The sequence below is a fragment of the Nannospalax galili genome, unplaced genomic scaffold (assembly GCF_000622305.1).
Source record: "Nannospalax galili isolate Female #2095 unplaced genomic scaffold, S.galili_v1.0 scaffold229, whole genome shotgun sequence".
NCBI lineage: Eukaryota > Metazoa > Chordata > Mammalia > Rodentia > Spalacidae > Nannospalax > Nannospalax galili.
This window is the reverse complement of record NW_008360328.1, coordinates 4,467,190-4,487,379: the sequence shown is the minus strand read 5'-3', so window position 1 is coordinate 4,487,379 and position 20,190 is coordinate 4,467,190. Positions and strand designations below refer to the sequence as shown.

Below are 20,190 nucleotides of genomic sequence, written 5' to 3'. Positions count from 1 at the left end.
CTTTACATTTTTTTTAAAAAAATTTATTATTTTTATTCTATGCATATGAGTGTATTGCCTGCATGTATGTGAGTGCACCCATGTCATGCAATGCTGCGGAGATAAGAAGAGGGCTTCGGATACCCCTGGAACTGGAGTTAAGGATGGTTCATAGCTGCCATATGGGTGCTGGGAATTGAACCTGGGTCCTCTGCAATAGCAGTCAGTGCTCTTAACTGCTGAGCCATCTCTCCAGCCCCGATTTCCTTTACATTTTTAAGTAAACAATCAAGCAACATGCAAAATTTCACATAAGGTTTTTTTGTTTGTGTGTTTGTTTGCTTTGAGACAGGGTCTCTCTGTAGCCCCAGCTGGCCTGGAATTTGCCCTGTAGATCAGGCTGGCCTCACAGAGATCCACCTGCCTGTGCCTCCCAAGTGCTGGGATTAAAGGCATGTGCCACTACACCTGGCTTAAAAGTTCACATAAGTTTTATGAAACAAAAGAACATTATTTAAAACAGTGAAAATAATGTTGAGAACTGCTTAAATTTAGCTGTCTACTCTACTTTTAGTTTATGTGTATGAGTGTTTGGCATGCACTTGTATAAGCGCACCAATGCCTACAATGCCCACAGAGCCAGAAGAGGGCATTGGATCCCTTGGAACTGGAGTTATGCACAGTTGTAGCTTCCATGTGGATGCTGAGGCCCGCACCTGGGTCCTCTGCAAGAGCAGTCAGTGCTTTTACCTACTGAGCCTTCTCTCCAGAATTGTCTGTTTGTTTTGATAATGCAGGTAAACATTCTGTGCCCCTTCCTTTACTGTGAGTTCCAAAAGCAAAAAGGTCACGTATTCCTAATTGTTCATGGACAACATCTATTATGTCCTATCAGAAAATGTTCATAGATTAAAAGAAGTTAAAGCACTTTCAATAATACCATTTGGGATTTGGGATGGGTGTCAGACGTCCAAATTCACTGTAATAACCTCTCCTTCATATATGAAATGGGATCCACATGAGTAGGTGATGAATTTCAAGCTGTTTTCCAATAAGAATGCTGGGTTGCAGATCCAACAAGCTCTTTACTTGTATGCATGGTATGTATACTCACTAGGAGGTAGGCTGATCATTATCTGTGACTGTGAAATAAAACTAGACTTACTTGCTGTAACAGAGTTACTTGTTGTTGTTGTTGTTGGTGGTGGTGGTGGTGTTTTGAGATAAGGTCTTGCTGTGTAGCCCAGGTTGGCCTCAAAATTGCCATCCTCTTGCCTCAACCTCTTGAATGATGAGATTACAGATGTGACCACCTGGCTCCCGAAAGCTCTTATCATTTCTGACAGGCCTTATACCCCAAATGATGAAAGTTTTAATCATTTACCACTTACCCAGGATAAGGAGTGGCACCGAGTGCAGGGATTATCAGTGGGAATGGATAATAGAGTCATTTGAAGAATTAAAAGAAAAACTCTCCACACTTGGCTTCCCTCCACCCATCCTCCAGCCGACCACCTAGCATGCACCCAGAAACTGAGTTGAGAGTTGATTCCTGATGAAAGCTGTGGTTCTTGATATGATCCTGCCACCTCCGATGTGCCGAGGCAGTTAGTAAGGTTGACACCAATGTTAAGGTGACAACAAAGGTGTGGAATACAGGGACCCAGTGCTCAGTCCTGCATTTCATTTACTGGAACACACAGTAGAAACACAAACAAACAAAAAATCCATGGTTCTTCAAATAGGGACACTTTAGATATAGCCACTAAATTGTAGCAATCAGAGCACTGAAAACCATGGTTGAGTTTTATCTTGCTCTTTAGAACTTGTAAAATAATCTTTTTTCCACAAGAATGGCCTGGGCCTATGAGATAGCTCAGTAGGTAAAGGCGTCTCTGACCTTGGTGTGTTGTGGCACCCCCACATACATACACAATTAATAAATAAAGTGAGGAAAAGGGAAAACTAAACGACAAACAAACATAACTGTAGCATGGAAGTGACTGCAATGGCTTTCAACCATATCAAATAAACACAAATTTTCCAACACAAGGTCTCAGAGGAAAAGCTAAGTAGTTGCTACATACCTGTTCTAGGCGAGTTTCTCCCCTTTTCTTATTGTGAAGTTTAAGGTAAGAGTCTGTTTTAGGAGTAGGTAATCCCAAAGTCAGCTTGTTCTTTTCCACAAAATATTGTTTGGACCTCCTTCTCCGAGGGCCACGTGATCCTGGCAGGAAAACTTCATTGTGTGAACTTGAACTCTTCAGGTACTGAGAGAGGTTGCTGGACTTCTCATGGTCACTGTCACTTAGCTCTGAAAAGGGCTCAGCGTGACGGGAGCCATGCTCATAGTTTGGGCTTAGAAATTCACTTCCAAGCAAGGAGGCTTCGCTCTGAGGACTTTTCCCTTTGCCTTTCCCGGCTGAGAGTTCCACAGACGGCTCCTTGGAAGGGTAGAGTGGACCGAAAGGCAGGGTTTCTGAAGAGCTATCTGCAGATCGCGGCGATGTTTCAGCGGTCAATGGCTGCCCCTCTTCTTTATTCTTCCAGTTCGGGTCGTATCGGAGGTCTGAGTATTTGTCTTCTATCTGTTGTTGGCTGCCCAAGGCAGAAAAGAAACAGAAAAGAAATGGGAAGTCCTTAATGAAAAGTAATTCGCCATTGCAATCACTTGATCATTTATTCCACATCCATCTCAAGCTTCATTCTTTTAGTTCCCTTTTACTACCTAAGGGATGAAAATGCATCTCAGGCTCAGATTAGAACCACATACATGAAGACAAAAAGGTCTAATTCCCTAAAGTTCATTGAAATACGTAATAAAAACGGAGGTCAATTAAATTCTAAATGAAAGAGAACAAGTGGAAATGAAGTGTTTACACATTAAACCAAGGCATGTCTGTGGTTCAGAGTCCTTCTGCCTATGCACACCATCAAGGACCTGATATTTCTACTGCTGAATATAAAATTATGATTCACACGTAAGGGCTGGGGACACAGATCAGTTGGTAGTGTTTGACTGGCATGTATGAGGCCCTGGATTCTATCCCCAGCACTGCATTAAGCTGGATGTGGTGGTACATGCCTGTAATCACAGCACTAGGAAAGTGGAGGCAGGAGGATCAGAAGTTCAAGGTCACTCTCAACTACACAGTGAATTATAGGTCAGCCTGGGCTACATCAAACCCGGTCTTGAGACAGAAAGGAGAGGGGAGGAAAGAAAAACCATCAATCATACTTTAGCTGGTTATATGCAAATTTGGTTACCAATTTGGCTATTTATGTCTAGAAAGGGAAGTGTGTACTGCTGCCTGGACCTTCTGGGAGGAAAACTGGGCTTCATCCCAACTGAACACCTACAAAGTTTCATCTAGTTTTCAGTTTTTAGTAATTTTGTTTTTCATTTTTGTCTGTAGATTTTACCAAATGTACTACAAAAACATTCCCCAAGGCTCAGAATCAGACTGTGGCTCACAGTGTCTTGGTTGTCAGACCTCAGTGGACAGGTCAGCACGGGCCTGCGGCTCTAGGACAGTCTCATTTGAGTAAAAGGTTAAGCATACGGTATTGTCAAGGGACGTGAAACAGACCCTGAATGAAAAATCCTTCTCGTGACAATCTCAATTTGTAAAGTACACCTCCACCCCGGACCGGAAAAAAAAAAGGCAAGCTGGTAATATGGCATATTTAATGGCCTCTTTGATCTTCAGAAGGTAAATGGGAGAGATTTTCCTTCCTTGAGGACAGTGGATGCAATCCTCTAATCAAAAAGAAAATGTAAATCACCCCAGGCTTTTTATGCTATTTGATATTCCCGTTTACAGAGGACATAATTTTATGCTGAGTAAACAAACTAATGGTCCTTCTAATGCTAATTTACTCTTCTTAATGTGGACCTAGATTTCTTTGATTCAACGTAAAGCAAGAACTGGAGAAAAAGCCAGCGTGCCTTGCTAAGTTGTCACTGTGAGTGTTTCAGGTCCTGTAAAGGTGAGAAACTTTTGGATACCTCCGTTCTTCCTTTTCCAAGATGGGATCTTCCCTGCAAAATTCCTGGATAGGAATGGTCCATGTGACTGGAGACAGACATCACCCTGCCCACAAGCCCAGAACACCACAAGATGGGCTGTCTTTAGGACTGTGACAGGCAGGTTGCTCCGGGAGTTGTCTGTCCTACATTTTTGTACTGCTCCATACAGTCTTGACCTGGCTCTTAAGAGTCAAGGGACATTTAGCATGGTTTAGCAGGGCACAATCTGCATTTGACTAGACACTTGGGCTCAAGTTCTGATGCCTCTACTCACAGTATATGTCATTTTGGCAAATCATACTGTCTTTGAGTGAGTTTTTCTCATCTGCAAATAGGAATATTTTTTCATTTCTCAAGACAGAAGCATAAAGACCATGAAGCAGTGCACCTTAAAGTGTTCTACACATGTACTCATTAACTTGTCACTGTGATCCGTGTCCTCACCTGATAACTGCCTGGGCACAGGGACTTCGAGGTGCCCTCCCTCCCTTATCTCTGCTTTAGTACAATGCAGTGCACTAGAGACATAAGAGTTAACAGATGCTTTGAGAGATGCAAAAATAACTGCATCTCTATACATACTCAACATACAGATTTTTAAAAATAACAACATTAATTAGAATACTAACATGCAGATACTTCTTTCATTGGAGCAAATTAGTGAATGATTTTAGGGCTTTTTTTGGGGGGGGGGCTTTTTGTGACAGGGTCCCTCTGTAGCCCCAGCTGGCCTAGAACTTACTATGTAGACCAGGCTGGCCTTGAACTCACAAAGATCTGCCTGCCTCTTCCTTCCAAGTGCTGGGATTAAAGGCATGTACCATCCCTCTTGGCCCCAGGGCTTATTTTATTACTAAGCGAATCCTAAGGTTCAAATGTGGTTGTTTAGGTGAAGAAAAACTCAATGATTATCTTCACAAAAACGGCCCTAGTCCCATATCCATAGTTTACTGAGAGGAAAAACTGACTTTAATTTTGTTCTTTTATTCACTTGTTTCGACAAGTATTTACTGAGCACTTACTAAACTGAAGGATCCAGTGGTAAATGACACAGTGGTTCACAATCTAGAAAACAAGTAGTTCAGAGCGTGGATGGACACCTGCCCTGAGGACCACAGGGCCATCTGAACTGAAGGGACATCACGCCTGTCTCAGAAGGCAGGGGAGGCCTTTCTGCCGGAAGTGATAGCATCACCAAGACCTAAGACTAGGAAGTAGTCCCCACGCTGAGAGAACAGCCAGTGAAGCAGAGCGGAGGGAAGAGAGCACTGCTGTTTCCCAACAACAGAAGCTGTGCAGGTAACAGAGGCTGAGGCTCAGAGCTCAAGACTAAGCAGAGGTCAGATACTAAAAGACCATGCCAACTCTATAGAGGAATTTGGGCTTAGCTAAACTGTCCCAGTGCTTAATTTGCAGAGGGAGGACTGGTAAATAACTGAGAACAGCCAAAGGGAGGAGCTTCTAGGTTGGCTTATATACACAGTCCATAAATTCTTTTGAGAACATTTTGAACAGACAATCCTCTAGTCTATACTATGAAGAGCTGGGTTGTCCATTTTGATAAGGTGACCGAACTGGGCCTCACTATTCTACCGTTCAGCTGGGGTGGGATGTGGAAAGACAGCACATGAAATTATCTGCTGAGTCAAGGAAAGTTTGTGGTGGATCTTCAGTTTTTTCTTTTGGACAACCCCGAGGGAAGCACAATATCATTGTTATTCTCCTTTAATAGATGAGGAAGGGCCTGTGAGGTGGCTCAGTGGGTAAGGGTGCTTGCTATTAAGCCTGATGACCTGAGTTCGATCCCTGGGACCCTCATGGTAGAAGGAGAGAAGAGACTCCTGCAAATTGTCCTCTGACCTTCACATGTATGCTATGGTACACATATGTACACATACAGGCACAAAATAAGTAAATGTACAATAAATAAATAGAGAAGGAAATAGATGAAGCTTAGAGGCTTGGGTAAGTCTCCCAACACTGCCAAGCTAGCAAGTGGTACAGTCAGAGTCTAGACCTTGGACGTTTACTCAGAATGTGGCTCCTGTCCAGTAAGTTGCTTTGAATGCAGCTATTCTCAAAAGTGACTGTGAAGCAGGATGATCGTAGCACCTGGCTTCAGTGAGTCAATGAACTACTCAGTTGGCTAGATAACAGGGACGTATTGAACACACTCCCAAGGACAGGCAGAATACTAGGCAGAGAAGATGTAGCTGTGAGCGAAACAGAAGCTGATGGAGCTTACCCTCCAGTGAGGAACCATAATGACTAACAAATTAGATGCATAAAGAAATATAAGATGTTATGCATATTTAAAAGAGGACAGGGCTAGTGATGTAGTTCAGCAACAGAGCACTTGCCTAGCATGTGCAAGGCCTTGAGTTCCATCTTCAGCCGTGAAAATAATAAGCACCTTGTTTGTCCCTGAAAATGTTAACTTAATCTTCCTAGATTCAACTGCTAGATAGTATCTCAAAGTCCACCCCAATTCCATCATTCTAGAAGCCTATAATAACTCACAACCAGTGAGTTATACCTAGCATTTTTAAAAAGTCAGGTAGTTGCTACAGTTTGGATTTGAAATACCCCAGAAAGACCCATGGTGTGGAAGGTTTGGACTCCAGCCCTGACGCTACTGAGAGGAGACTGTGCTTAGTGGAAGGAAGTGAGGTTCCTGGTGTCATGGCCTTGAAAGGGACACCGGGACTCCTGGGACCTTCTCTCTTTGTTTCTTGGCCTTAATGAGGTGAAGAGACCTCCTCTGACAGATGCTCCTGCTGTAATGTGCTGTGTCACCATAGGCCCAAAGCAACAGGGTCAAGTGCCCACGGGCCAGGCCAAAACCTCTGAAACCATGCGCTCCAATACAGCTTTCCCCCTTCAGGGGTGTTTCCTGAGTTTTCCTCTCAGTGATGGAAAGACAGCACAGGAGTACTCAATATGTGAAAGAAATGTATTTCCTGATTTCTGCCTCTGCAATTACATTGAGAAAACTGGTGGACGCAGACTGGTCACTGTATTTAACTAGCATCAGATGACAGCTGACCCTGAGTCATCGTGATACCTTGCTTCCCTGTGTCATGATGTGGAGTTTTCTGGTTCTGAGAAATGCTACTGCAGTGTCTGAGGACAACGGTTCTAGAATCTAATAGCCTCCTCTCAATTTCTGGTGCCACGGGCTACTTTGTGAATGTGGGCAGATTTTTGATTTAGAAAGAACTGGATAAACACAAGCTGGGAGGGCTTGCCTGCAGAGCTTCGCAGCCGACTTTTGCTTGCTGTCCTTTACACTGACTCACCGTGACATAACACTATTGTTGTGTACTATGCTTCCTGCCCAGGGAGCTCACGGGATTCTTCTGTCTCCAGTGCTTAAGTTATTTCAGGGACATGAAGCTGTCTTGAGACGCTCTAAGTGATACTCTAGAGGCCTAGAAGATTTAACATCCATTTTTTAAAAATTCCGGTTTTCAGTCATGATTTGGGCTCTGTGGAAAATGTTTCAAACGTTTTTTTAGGAAATGGGATTAAGAAATGTCAGTTTCTATACAGTGAAGTATTTTAAAAATTGTTGAACCATGACAAGGAAGGCAAAACTGAGAGAATGAAGGTATTTAAACCTCCAGAACCTGTAATGTCTGAGCTCCAACAGATTTCCTTCTTTAAAATGGCAGCAGAAAAAAATCATGTCTTAATAGAAGCCTGCTGTTTTAAGTCAAAACTAAAAAATACAAAAGGTCTGGAAACAAACCAGAGAAGATGACTTGCCTTGGTTGAGAAAAACGGTTTTGAACCAATTGTTTAAAGGGAAACACTAAAAAAAAGTATATATACAAAGATAAAATCTGAAGTATATATACAAAGATAAAATCTGTGGCTCCCGAGACAGCTTTAAGGGTACAGCACTGTTTACACCTGCCGTGGCTTCCTCCAAACATCATTTCACCCTTTCGAATAGAAAACAAACTCGAGGTTGACAAACTCGAGGTTGTTTTGCAGAATCAGGAGCATGGAAAACTGTAATGCTTCCCAGAAACAAATCTAATGGTTGAAAAAGAACATGATACTAAAGGACCGTATTGTACTGAGCTTGTGCGCCAAGAAGCTCAATTGTGTTTTGTGGTCCGGGTCAACACACCGGGACAAAATGAGTGTGAAGGGCCCTTTCATGAGTAATCATCTGCACACAAAACATGCACCTCTTTCCCTCTTCGTTTGATGGAAAGGTTACACAGACAATGAGCACACGCTCTTTTGTTACCCTTCAGACAACAGATGCCGGGTCTCCTCTTCAGAGGCCTGGGTTAGAAATGGACGCAGAAAGGCAGGGGGTGGGGCTGGCTCACAAGCACTCACCCAGATATTTGCTGGCTTTAATGGACCATATTTGAATCCTTGCTGTGATAACTTCAAACAAAATAAAATCAAATCTCCATTTAATGAAGAGCCTCATATTCAGTTTGTATTCAATCAAAAAATTACTAAAATTAGAGCATGTTTCTAGTACAATTAACATCCTTTGCACTCACAATAAAATATTCAATAACTGGCCATTTTGCCTGTTGAGGAGGTGAATAAAAGCAGAGCTCGTAGTCATTCAGCTGTTATTTATTTGCCACTTTATTTTAAGTAGGCAGTTAGATAGAAACCGCACATGTTATTATTGATTTAGGTTTAATTTAATCCTTTTAAACAGAATAATTATTCCCAATTTATATGCCATTAAATCTTTTATGCATATGAGCAACAAATTCAATTTTTACCTAAGTGTAAAGTTTATAATGCTCTTTAAAGGAACTGTAAAACGACAACTGTTTCTGACGTTCCTAAATTCTATGCTCATCTTAATCTTCTTATCCCTGGCTTTTAAAGGAATAAAATGCAACAAATCTAAAAGATTAAAAATTCACTTTTGCTAGCACAAAATAAAATGGTTCCACGGATACACTGAAATACTTCATGGCGCTTATTTATGACCCTGAAAATGTCATGTAATGGAGGCATTTATTTTGATTTAAAGAATTAGACATTTTAATAGAAAAATAATAGTTTAATGAACTGAAGGTCAAGGACTGTCTGTAAAACACTAAAAGGAAGGGACCGAATTGTCATTTAGTGAGCTTTGCTTACAGCAATGACATCATTTGGGTAAGTCAAACCCAAATCCCTTCTTTTTCTTCAACAATAAACTTGTGACTTATAAACAGATATTTGTCCCAGGTTATTGTTAGGACCAATTTTGATTTAAGGACAATCTGTGAGTTAAGTGAAAATAAGTTATCTAAAGAGCACGTGTTAGTGATTGCACTGTAGCAAAATTCTATCACCTCGCTTCTACTGAGATCTCAGTTGTGTGGAGGCAAGGCTCCATCTTCACAAGAGGTACTGTATGGTTACAGCAGCCGTGGTCGCTATTTCCTTGTGGTCAAGAGAATGAATCCAGCTGTCCAGGGTGCAGACCTAACATTCCAAGCTACCCAATATATCAGTTAATTCAACTAGGCCAGTCAATCACCTAACTGAAAGACCACCCCTCAGGAAGGTGGAGTTACCTAATGCCATGCTAAAAAGATGGGAGGAATAAATTATCCCCTTGATGAGATAATGCACTTTTCCTTCTCAGAAACCCTGTTTGAGGTGGAGCTGCTGTGAGGCTCTGTCAGGTCTGCCCAGGACTCCTCTTTTCTGGCTCCTTCTTTTGAATGCTGGCCCTCTAGAGCCTAAGCATACTTCTCAGGTACTTTAGTTTTTTCTCACCCTCTCTCTGAAGCTGCTCCCCTTTGCCATATGTCTGCTTGCCAACCCTCCAAGCCCAATTCAGAAAGTCCTGGTGAAATTCTTTCTCTCATGAATGAGGCTAAGAACTCTGAGAGAACCTCAGTTTCCCTGGTAACAGGTGGTACCAAGGGTAGGGCTCACCCAAATTCCAAGTAACAGTATGAAACAGGATTTGGAGGGTCCCCTCTGTCAGTGAGTTTGTGATACTAACTGTAGACATCTTGCTTTCATTCACCAAAACAAAGGCTAAGAGAACAGACTTTTTATTTTGAGACAGGATCTGTAGCCCAGGCTGGCCTTGAGTTCCCTAGATAGCTGAAAATGACTGAACTTTGGAACATCCTGACTTAACTTCCTGAGGACTGGGACTGTAGGTGTGCACCACCACGCTGTTTATGCAGTGCTGGGAATGGAACCTAGGACCTCATGCATGCTAGGCAATCACTCTATCAACTAAGTTATGTCCCCAGCCCAAGATCTACATTTATAAAACTTTTCAGTGCTTATGATCCTTTAGATAGAGCTTATACCATTTTAAATGTCAGATTGACTGCATTGGAATTTCGGTTTGGTATCATGGGAAAAGCAATGGACAGGTCTTACCCCTGTGTCCAAGTTCAGCCACCAATCAATAGAGTAAACTTGAGCGCATCTCCTCACCCCTCTAGGTCGTGGCATCTCTCTTTGTACCAGGAAACAGGCTGACTGACCTTCAAGGCTCTAAAAGCTCTAAGAGGCAGTTACTTTATGATTTGAAGGCAGCTGAAATGGGAGGACCGCCATGAGTTCAAAGCCAGCCTAGGCCACACAGTGAGACCCTGTCTCATAAAAAAGATAACAATAAAATTAAAATGCAATAATTTTTTAAAAAGATAGGCAGCTGGAAAAAAACAAATATAATAAAAGTTTTCTATATTTTCCAACTTGCCAGGGAGTGAAAATAAATGAAGATGTAAAGGTTCTAATTGAACTGTCCCTTTAGTAACTTGGTTATAATCTGGATAAACTCACAGGATTATAAGTATTAATTATACGTCCTGAGCTTATAACTGGCTGTTTACTTACTTTAACACAGAAGCACATTCCAGTTCTGAAATAATAAGGAAGGAACTAGTGGCCATCTCTGGGGACAGCAAGCCCGGGGAGCCCCTGTGGCTTTAGCATTTCTGGCAGCAACTCTGACTTTAATAGACACAATTCATGCCCCCACACTCCTTACTTCCTTGGTGGCTGTTCATCTGTCCTGATGGCACTGTGCCTGCTCCGAGGAGTGCACTGGGGTCTAACTGAGACACAAGAAGTGAATGAATGAACATAAAGCAGAGATAAGTAATACCCATGACAAAAGCCACCTCTTTGATAAGACTATTTCCACATGGTTTGAAATGAATACAATGCTGTTGCTAGTCCCCAAACCCCTGTGGAACCTCTAGAGCATGGTATGTAGGGTGATGCACTGGAAGAGGTTGGCCAACAAACCACCTTCAATTGAAAGCTTACCTAGTAACAGGCAATAAAAATCAACATAGATCAATGTCATTAGAAATGATGAAGAATGAGGGGCTGGAGAGATGGTTCAGCAATAAAGAGCACTGGCTGCTCTTGCAGAGGACCCAGGTTTGATTCCCAGCACCCACATGGCAGCTAACAACTGCCTACAACTCCAGTTCCAGGGGATCTGATGCCCTCTGACCTTTGTGGGCATTGCATGACATGGGTGCACCTACTTACATGCAAGCAATAGACTCATACACATAAAATAAAAATAATAAAATATTTTAAAAAAGAAATTATCAAGAATGAAGGGTGACTCCTGGATGCTTCTGGAATGGTCTTAGTAGTACTACAATATTAGAACCAGTCTCAAATGTCCTTCTTATTTTCCCAACCAGTGGGGGTGGGGGTGGGAATGGAGGGAGGAAACTATAGGGGCTAAGAAAATGGCTCAGTGGTTAAGAACAGTTACCACTCTTCTAGACAACTGGAGTTTGGGTCCCAGCACCCATATGGTGGCTAACAACTGTCTGTAATTCTAGTTCCAGGGGATCAGACACCCTCTCTGGCCTCTGTTGGCACCAGGCATGCATGTGGTGCACTTACTTACATACTTGCAAGCAAAACAATTCATACACATAAAATAAAAATAAAAATAAATTTTTAAAAAACCTACAACATATATAGATGACAGTAGTCTAGTCTCAGCCTAAATATTTACAAAGTATTCTACAAAACAGCTGGAGGGGAAAAACAGAAAGAAAATATCTGGAGAAATCTGTGTGTAAAGGAGAGCTCCCTTCCTTGTTAAGCCTCTCTCTACCCACTGGTGTCTGCTTGGGTTCGCCAGTATTCTTCTTTGAGCACTAGAATCATCACAAAATACTTCCCTCAGTGCTTGTATTATCAACCAGAAGCTTTAAAGCACCCACGAGAAAAAAATAACATATAACACAGAAAAATGAGGATTATTACCAAGTCTCTCTTTTTTTAACTTACTGACAGTTTTTAAAAATATTTGTTTATTTATTTAGTGTATGTGTGTGAGCCTGAGTGAGTTTCATGTGTCCCTCAGGTGTACAGGAGCTTGTGAGGGCCAGAAGAGGGCGTCGGATCCTCTGGAACTAGAATTATTATGGATGATTGTGAGCTGCCATGTGAGTGCTAGGAACTGAACCGAGATCCTCTACAGGAACAGCAAGTGGTATTAGCTGCTGAGTCATCTTTCTAGTCTTCCAATGTTCTTGAACAGTCAACTTTATTAGCAATGCCTTACTGTGCCACCCCTTGCCATAAATAGCTAGCTCAAGGTGATTTCTTAAATGGGATATGGCCCTTTTGTGAATGCTGTGGTTCCCAGTTATGAGAGAGGAAAACAGCGCACTCTGAGCGGAAACGGGGCTACTTTCCAGGGGAAGCACTGCAGAACAAAAGCTAAAATGACCCCGCTGCCCAAGGCAAAACACAGTGACTGCTTGCTTATTCTAAGGACTCAAAATCCTTTAAAGAACTGGATTACTTTATTAATTTACAGATTCGTATGCATATTTACTCTGGTTTCTGTTTAGTCCATCCTGAGATTGTTCTAGCTTTAGTTTTTACATTATTATTATTATTATTATTATTATTATTTGTGTCTGTGTGCATGTGCACGCATGTGGAGATTAGAGGACAACTTGTAGGGGTTAGAGTTCTTCTTTTACTATGTGGGTCCCAGGTACCCAAGTCAGGTCCTCGGGCTTGGTGACAGGTTCCTTTACCTGCTGAGCCATCTTGACAAGCCTATCTTTAAATTTTTACTAGACAGTAAAGTGGAATCATTTATCAGAGTAATCCATGATTACATGTTTTTTTATTACATTCATTTGTTGATCTTATATGTGTGTGTGCACACTCCAGTGCACATATAGAGGTCAGAGAACAACTTAGGGAAGTCAGTTCTCTCCTTCTACTATGTGGGTCCTGGGAATCAAACTCAGGTCCTTAGGCTAGGCAGCAAGCACCTTTACCCATGGAACCATCTCAGGCTCATGATTACATATTTAGATACTCACAATTAGAATCTTAGGCTGGGTCATCTAGCAATTTATGAATACTGGATATCTTACAGCCTCAGTACTTTGTCTGCAAAATGGGATGATAATGCCTTGGGGCTGGGGCTGGGTGGGGTTCAGTGATAGAGTATGCACCTTGAATGTGAAAAGCCCTGGGTTCATTTCCTTAGCACCATAATAAATTACAACAAAATCTTAAAAATTAAATAAATCCTATGGAAGAGGGCCCTATTAAGACAAAAGAAACATGCATTCTACAAATGGCAAACATGTAAATATTCTTATAAACAAGACCTTATTAAGTACGTATAGCTGGATAGCTGCTTTCTGATTTTTGTTTTTTTAATGCACAAGGCTTCAGAAGTTTCCAGGACTAAAGAGGTTATTTCTAACGCTCTGGGCATTACATAGATCCTGTTTCTTCGTTGAGTGCTGAGTGTCATAAGGCTCGTTCTGGAGTGGGTTTAAGGATTTTCACATGAAGATCCTCTCTCCACTCTCGACTCATTCACTACCATCAATGCTGCTCCAATTTCCATTAAGTAAAAGGTTTTCTCTAATCCATACACACTGAACTGTGGCTTTGACTTCTGGAGGTTCTAGTAACATCAAAACACAAGAGCAGGGCTAAGTGATTTGTCAGGCAGCTTTTTAAAACTATTGCTTATAAAAGCAAGAAGAAAGGTTTGTCTTGGTTTAAGGCCAGGCTTGCATTAATTTTTTTGAACTACAATCCCCAAAATGCCATCTACCTTCCAGAAATGAAAGCCTGCTTCAATTTCACGTTGAGAATCTAAGATCAATTATTTGTATCCTGGCTTATAACTACTTAGAATGACGACATACCTAGGAAAGGTCTACTCGGCTAACGCGAGGCACAGAAAGGAACTCATAACCAGCCATACCTGAGTCCTGCTTTTGAGACATTATTTGGTCAAATGTTCCAGTTCTATTTTCCTTTGTAGTGTAGAACTGGTCCTTCTACATCCAATGAATGGAGCACTACATCCTAATAGTTGCTAAGTTTGTAACCCATTCTAATCCTCCTCTGCAGTTTATAGTCTGCCATTAAACACTTCCAAGTCAGGGAAATCTGGGGAAAATAGCTTCATCTAAGAACTTCTGAATCAGAAGATTAAGAATCCAACCGTAATTTTGACTTTTGGAAGTATAATTCTTTATTTTGAAACATATTATGTAGTATTTAAATTGTCTGGTAAAGAACAGGGTTAAAGTCAGGTGCCTTAGCACTGTGCAGAAAGAGGAAAAAGTCAACAATTGGGGATATGAGGCCATTTATTGGAGTCTCATCTTGGTTTCCTTAACTTAAAAGTCCAGACAAGGATATTTTGCACAAGGCAAAAGACTTTACCTTTCTGATGCCCTCATTTTTGTAAATAAAATGCTACCATATACTACCTTGGAAGGCTACAAACCTCTCTACAACAGGGCCAGCATGAAGCCAGAATGCATGAGCTTTCTGTTTCAGCACTCACTAAATGGAAAGATGGCTATTAATGTAACCCCCTGAAGCCTTATTCAAGGTATGATCACTATCACTACAGTATCTGCCTACTGGGATTTCCATACGGATTAAACAAGCCAATCCATGCAGAGTATTTAGCACAACGATGATTCATGGAAGGTGTTCTGTAAATAGTATTTGGGAGATGTTCTATAAATGGTAACTTTTGTCACTACTCAATCAGTGGCTTCTTTCATTCTTTCAGTCTCTATAATCTGTCACTAAATCCTGTCAATTAATATTTCAGTAAAGACATTGTTAAGAAAACAAAACAACCAGGATTCTGATGGCTACCAATGGGTGGTGAGATAACTATACCATAGCACCTCCAGACACTGGAATATTGTGTAGTATGAGATAAATCCATAAATATAGAAAAATATATTTTGTTAAATGAAATTAACTAGTTACTGAAGAGTATGTCTAAATTTATGTCCTTTGGCCAAAAACATGCTCCCAAATAATCAAGAACAAGCAATTAAAATGTCTAAAAAGTAGAATTCTATAACCTCCCAGAGTGTAAAAGTTAAAAAAGTCAGAGTAACAAGAAACACAAAGGCGCCATGAACAGCTGAGGATATTCTTCCTCCTAAGATCCAGCAATTATATTTCTGGATACACATATCCTAAAGGAATTCACATACCCAACAAGTCACAGAAGGAGATACACAGAGCACTGTGCAAGAAGAATTGGACACAACCTAAATATTCATCAGAAGTGTGATGACTAATATAGATTGTCAACTTGACAGGACCTACAATCTGGTAGGAGACAAGCCTCTGGGCATATGTATGAGGGATTATCTAGATCATTAGGTTAACTACAGTGGGAAAACCCACCTTAACTGATGGATGAATGAAAAGGAGAAAGGGAGCTGAGCACTAGCTCTTTCCTCTCTCTACTTCCTGACTGTGGATACAGTGTGACCAGCTACCTCGAGCTCTTCTACCATGACTTTCCTGCCCTGATGGATGATATCCCTGAACTGTGAGTCAAAAGAAACTCTTCCTTAAATTGCTTCCTGCCAGGTGTTTGATCATAGAATGAGAAAAGTAACTAATAGAGGAGGAAAATGGGTGACTTGTGTGTCCACATGATATAACTCATTTAGGGGTCAAAAAGAAGTAACTACATGTCTTCAATAAAAAAACAGAATGGGAGAGTGTTAAAGACATAATGTTGACTGAACACAACAGAGATGTGTGTATATGTATATATCTCCACTGATTATAGGTTATCTACGTAAGAGACGAATAAAAGATTGATAGGAAGGATGCACACCTACCTAAGCATTCTCGGTTACCTCTGAGGAGAAAGATGGGGGGATCAGTATGAAAACTGTACAAGGAAATGATTAACTGACTTTTTATGACTCTAAAATACCTAATTCAAATATGGCAGTAAGGGTCATGTCATTTTTTTTCCCAAGTAGGTTTTGTAGGCTATAATTCTTTCATAATAAAAAACTGGCAGGCTGGAATCTAGCTCTATGGCAGAGTGCTAGCATGCCCAAAGCTCTGAGCTTCATCCTCAGTACCACAAAACAAACAACAGAAAAATCTAACATTAAAGATCACTATGACCTTAGACAACTTATTTCTTCTCAGTCAGTCCCACTTTCCCCATCATAATGTGAGCACCACGATACCTTCCCTGAAGGATTACAGTGAAGAAATGAATGGAACAGGCCTTAAAAAAACAACCACAGTATTGACACTGTTGTAATTACTGCCATCCAACAGGTTCTTTGTCCACAGTGTGGAACATTCACTCAAATTTAAGGGCAGCAGCCTCCTGAAATGCCGCATCATCTCACTGTCCTCTCCCCCTGGCTGACCCACCCACGTGCCAATCTGTCGTGTTGAAGCCATCCTACATCCCTGTTCTGTCCTCAGCCTCTCAGTGACAGAATTTATTTCTTTTACTGCATTTTGAGACCCTCTTAAGATGCACACGTTTCATTCAACTTGCTATGTCTAGTCAAATGAAAGAAAGAAGGAAGGAAAAGACCCAGGACTGGGCTCTAATTTTGGCTCTCAGAGGAGACCTCGCCATGACCTTGGACAAGCCCTTTGAGTTCTGTGATATGGGGGGGGGGCATTACAATTGCGATATGAAGCACCCCCCATGGGCTTATGTATTCGTACTCTTGGTCCACAAGCTGGTGGTTCTGTTTTGGGAGGCTCTGGAAACTCTGCAGCGGTGGCCTAGTTAGAAGTGCGTCTTGATGGTGAGATCTACTTAAGGTTCCTTGGAGCTCTCTGCTTCCTGCATGGTGCTATGTAAGATGCCACTACAAGGCCCCAACCTCACAGACCAAGCCTGTTCAGCTGCTATGCCTTCCCACCACAGTGGACTACACCCTCTGAATCACTGGCTGAAACAAATCCTTCCTCCTTTAAATTGCTTCTGTGATACAGTTGTCACAACAACAAGAACAGTTATTAATACAGGTGGTTTTACTTGACGATCATATTTTAAATGTGTCTTCTGGTACTTAAGGCATGTTCTTGAGACTTCTATACTCAGTCAATTTTCCCCGTTCTCAAAACAAATTCTTTGTAATCTAGTTGGATTCCTTAGTGTGGTGCAAACATGGCATTGTTAACTCTGTTCTGGTGTCTAAATCTTATTTGGGCTTCAAATTCCTGCTGAAGTTCTGGGCCTTCCAATGATTTTCTTAATATCTTTGACTCCTAATGTAAACAAACAAACAAAAAAAAAACCCTAATACTATATAATGGATAAGGAAACAGTCACTGTTCTAAAGTCTTTATATATACACTAACTTATTTTAGCCTCATGATAACTGCTATTATTATCAGACCATCTTTACTATTTGGAAAACTGAGGTATAAAGGCATTCACTGACCTTGGACAAGGTCATATTGGCTAGTATCTGGGACAATCAGCACTTGAACCCATGTGGTCTGTTTCTTCATCCACTTTCCCACCCTACTAAAAGCCCTGTCTAATCAATAACTTTGAATACCTGTACATGTCATTTAGTGCTCTGTTAAAATGGAGAGACACTGCTGTATTATTTTATATTCCTTTACATTTTCAGTGAATCAGTTAAGTCCCATACATAGTGAGTGTTAGATTGAATGTGCATATATACAAGCTCTGGGAGACAGACTTCTCTACCAGCTCTGAAGAAAGGAGGCAGCTAGGAATCTACCTTCATGATACCAATTATTTGTATTTTATGGGCATTGTTAGTGACCTTGTGAGACAAACAGGCTAGATCATCTCACAGATGGCAAGAAGTAAGCTGCCGAAGAGTTAAACAGCTGGTTCTAAATTCTGCACTGCACAGCAGTGGTTGGACTACATTAAAGCTACCAGACTCCATGTCACACATTTTTCTATACCAAGTTTTATGAGATTTCTTCAGCTTTACGCTGCAGCAGTGGAGAAACGAATATGGACATGAAATACCGGCCCTGAAACAGGTAAACACTTTCATTGCCTTTTGTTTGTTTTGGTTCTGAGGCAGGGTCTCATGTCTCCCAGGCTGGCCTCCAACTGGCTATGCAGCTGAGGATGACCTTGAGTTCCTGTTCTTCCTGCCTCTACCTCCCAAGTTCTAGGTGCATTTCCCCATGCTTAATACTCTTAATCTCTGCACGGCTTAATTAAAAAAAAAAAAGAAGAGAATTTGGTGGAAAGCAAGGAGACACTCTGTTCTTAGTCGCCTGTCCTCAGGTGTTTCCTAGGAGCGCCTGTCCTGACTCTCACTTGGATAGAACCGGCAATCCTTCAACATCGCTGCCTATAACAAGCTGGATCCTTACCTGTGACTCATACCACTGCCATGAGCTTGCAGGCTTTCTTTGCTGGCCACCTGGGCTGCTTTTCTGCTGGCTTCTTCCGTCTCACTCAGGCTTTCCTGTTCAAGACTGTCCTCCTCTAAGCTGTCACGCTCCATATCTTTGTCCTGTATTTGACCCTCAAGTTCAGACTGGGACTTAGTCTCTTGAGTGAGGCTTTCTGAATCCAATTCTAAGGAGTCTCTTGAAATCAGACTTAAGTCTTCTTTCTTAAAAGGTTGGTGTGAAGACTGGGCCCTTACGTTGGTATGATGGACAGGAGATTGACTGGAAAGCTTTGGAATTAGTTTATTATTATTCATCCTGAAAAATAAAAACATGAAATAGTGATACTCTCGTTAACAGAAGCAGTTAACTGATAGTTAAAGCTGTGGCTCTCAAAAGCATTACCTAAAAAAAAATTCTATTTGTTATGCTGTGACTACTGCACTCCTAAATGGCAATGTTTCTCAAGCATTTCGGTGAGCAAGCCAACCTTGCTATATTACCTGCAGGCCTTTGAATGCAGCCTTTTGTGTGGATGAACAAGGCCGATTGGAAAAATGATTGTTTTTCTCTCTGAAGAAACACAGCTCATAAGCAGCCTGAGTAATCGAATGCAGTTTTATTGAAGAAATCAAATGGATGCTTGAAAGCAGATTCCTGTTTCCAGCTTCCAAGGGCTTGTTACAAACAAGCCGGAACAAAGCCAAATGGTTAATTGTGAGCAGTACTTTGGTGGCCTTATTTCAAATGCCCAGGACAAGTATGTGTGTGTGTGTGTGTGTGTGTGTGTGTGTGTGTGTGTGGTCACAGATACAGTCAAAGAGGTTCAGGGTCTACCTTGTAGAAAGTAAAGGAAAGAGAGGAGTGGTTTCCCAGCTGGAACTGTAAACAGTTATTTCTAGACCAATTTTGGCTGGTGCCAACACTTGGAACAAACTTTTGTTACCCAGGGTGCTACTAGAGAGGGATGTATAATTTGGTGGACATTATACGTCGATCAATCTCTGTCCAGTATTAAACAACAACAAAGCAACAATAATGATTAAAAAATGTTCAGTAAACTAGGTATGGCACACATGCTGATAAGCTCAGCACTGGAGGGAGGAGGAGGATCAGGAGTTTAAGGCCAGCATAGGCTGCATGACACCCTAAGCTGAAAATTTTTTAAAATTTCAAACTGTTCAACCGAAGGTTTGGTGGTCTTGTGAATCCTACCACTGAGTGACTCAAAGCAGCGGCTGGGTATCCACCTACCTGAAAGAAGCTGTTTCCAAGCAAAGCTGTGTAAGTAGGTGACCAGTCTGAATCACAGCTAGGAGTTGGCAGCATCTTCCAAACTGGCTTAAGTGTGTGATTCCAAGGGAACCCTCATTGCCTCAAAGGGCTATGACAGACCCAGGAGACAGTTTACGGGAAAATATGGGTTTGGAAGGAGAAGGTGTTTGGAGATTGGACTTATCTCTACCATTTCTGTTTTGGTTTATCATCTATCTCCTCGCCTTTATGACTGT

At 41.5% G+C, this 20,190-nt stretch overlaps 1 protein-coding gene across 3 annotated transcripts in view; it reads right to left on the bottom strand.

The window, feature by feature from the left end:
• The window catches only part of Jhy (junctional cadherin complex regulator), a 63,716-nt gene that overhangs the window by 41,696 nt on the left and 1,830 nt on the right, over positions 1 to 20,190 (bottom strand). For all 3 annotated transcript variants that reach the window (XM_029560132.1, XM_008826027.3, XM_029560134.1), the window contains exons 2-3: positions 18,659 to 18,997; positions 2,067 to 2,577 (exon numbers count right to left, since the gene is read on the bottom strand). In XM_029560132.1, the coding sequence (XP_029415992.1) occupies positions 2,067 to 2,577; positions 18,659 to 18,996 (849 nt within the window). In that variant the 5' untranslated portion in view covers position 18,997. The remainder of the gene's footprint in view (positions 1 to 2,066; positions 2,578 to 18,658; positions 18,998 to 20,190) is intronic.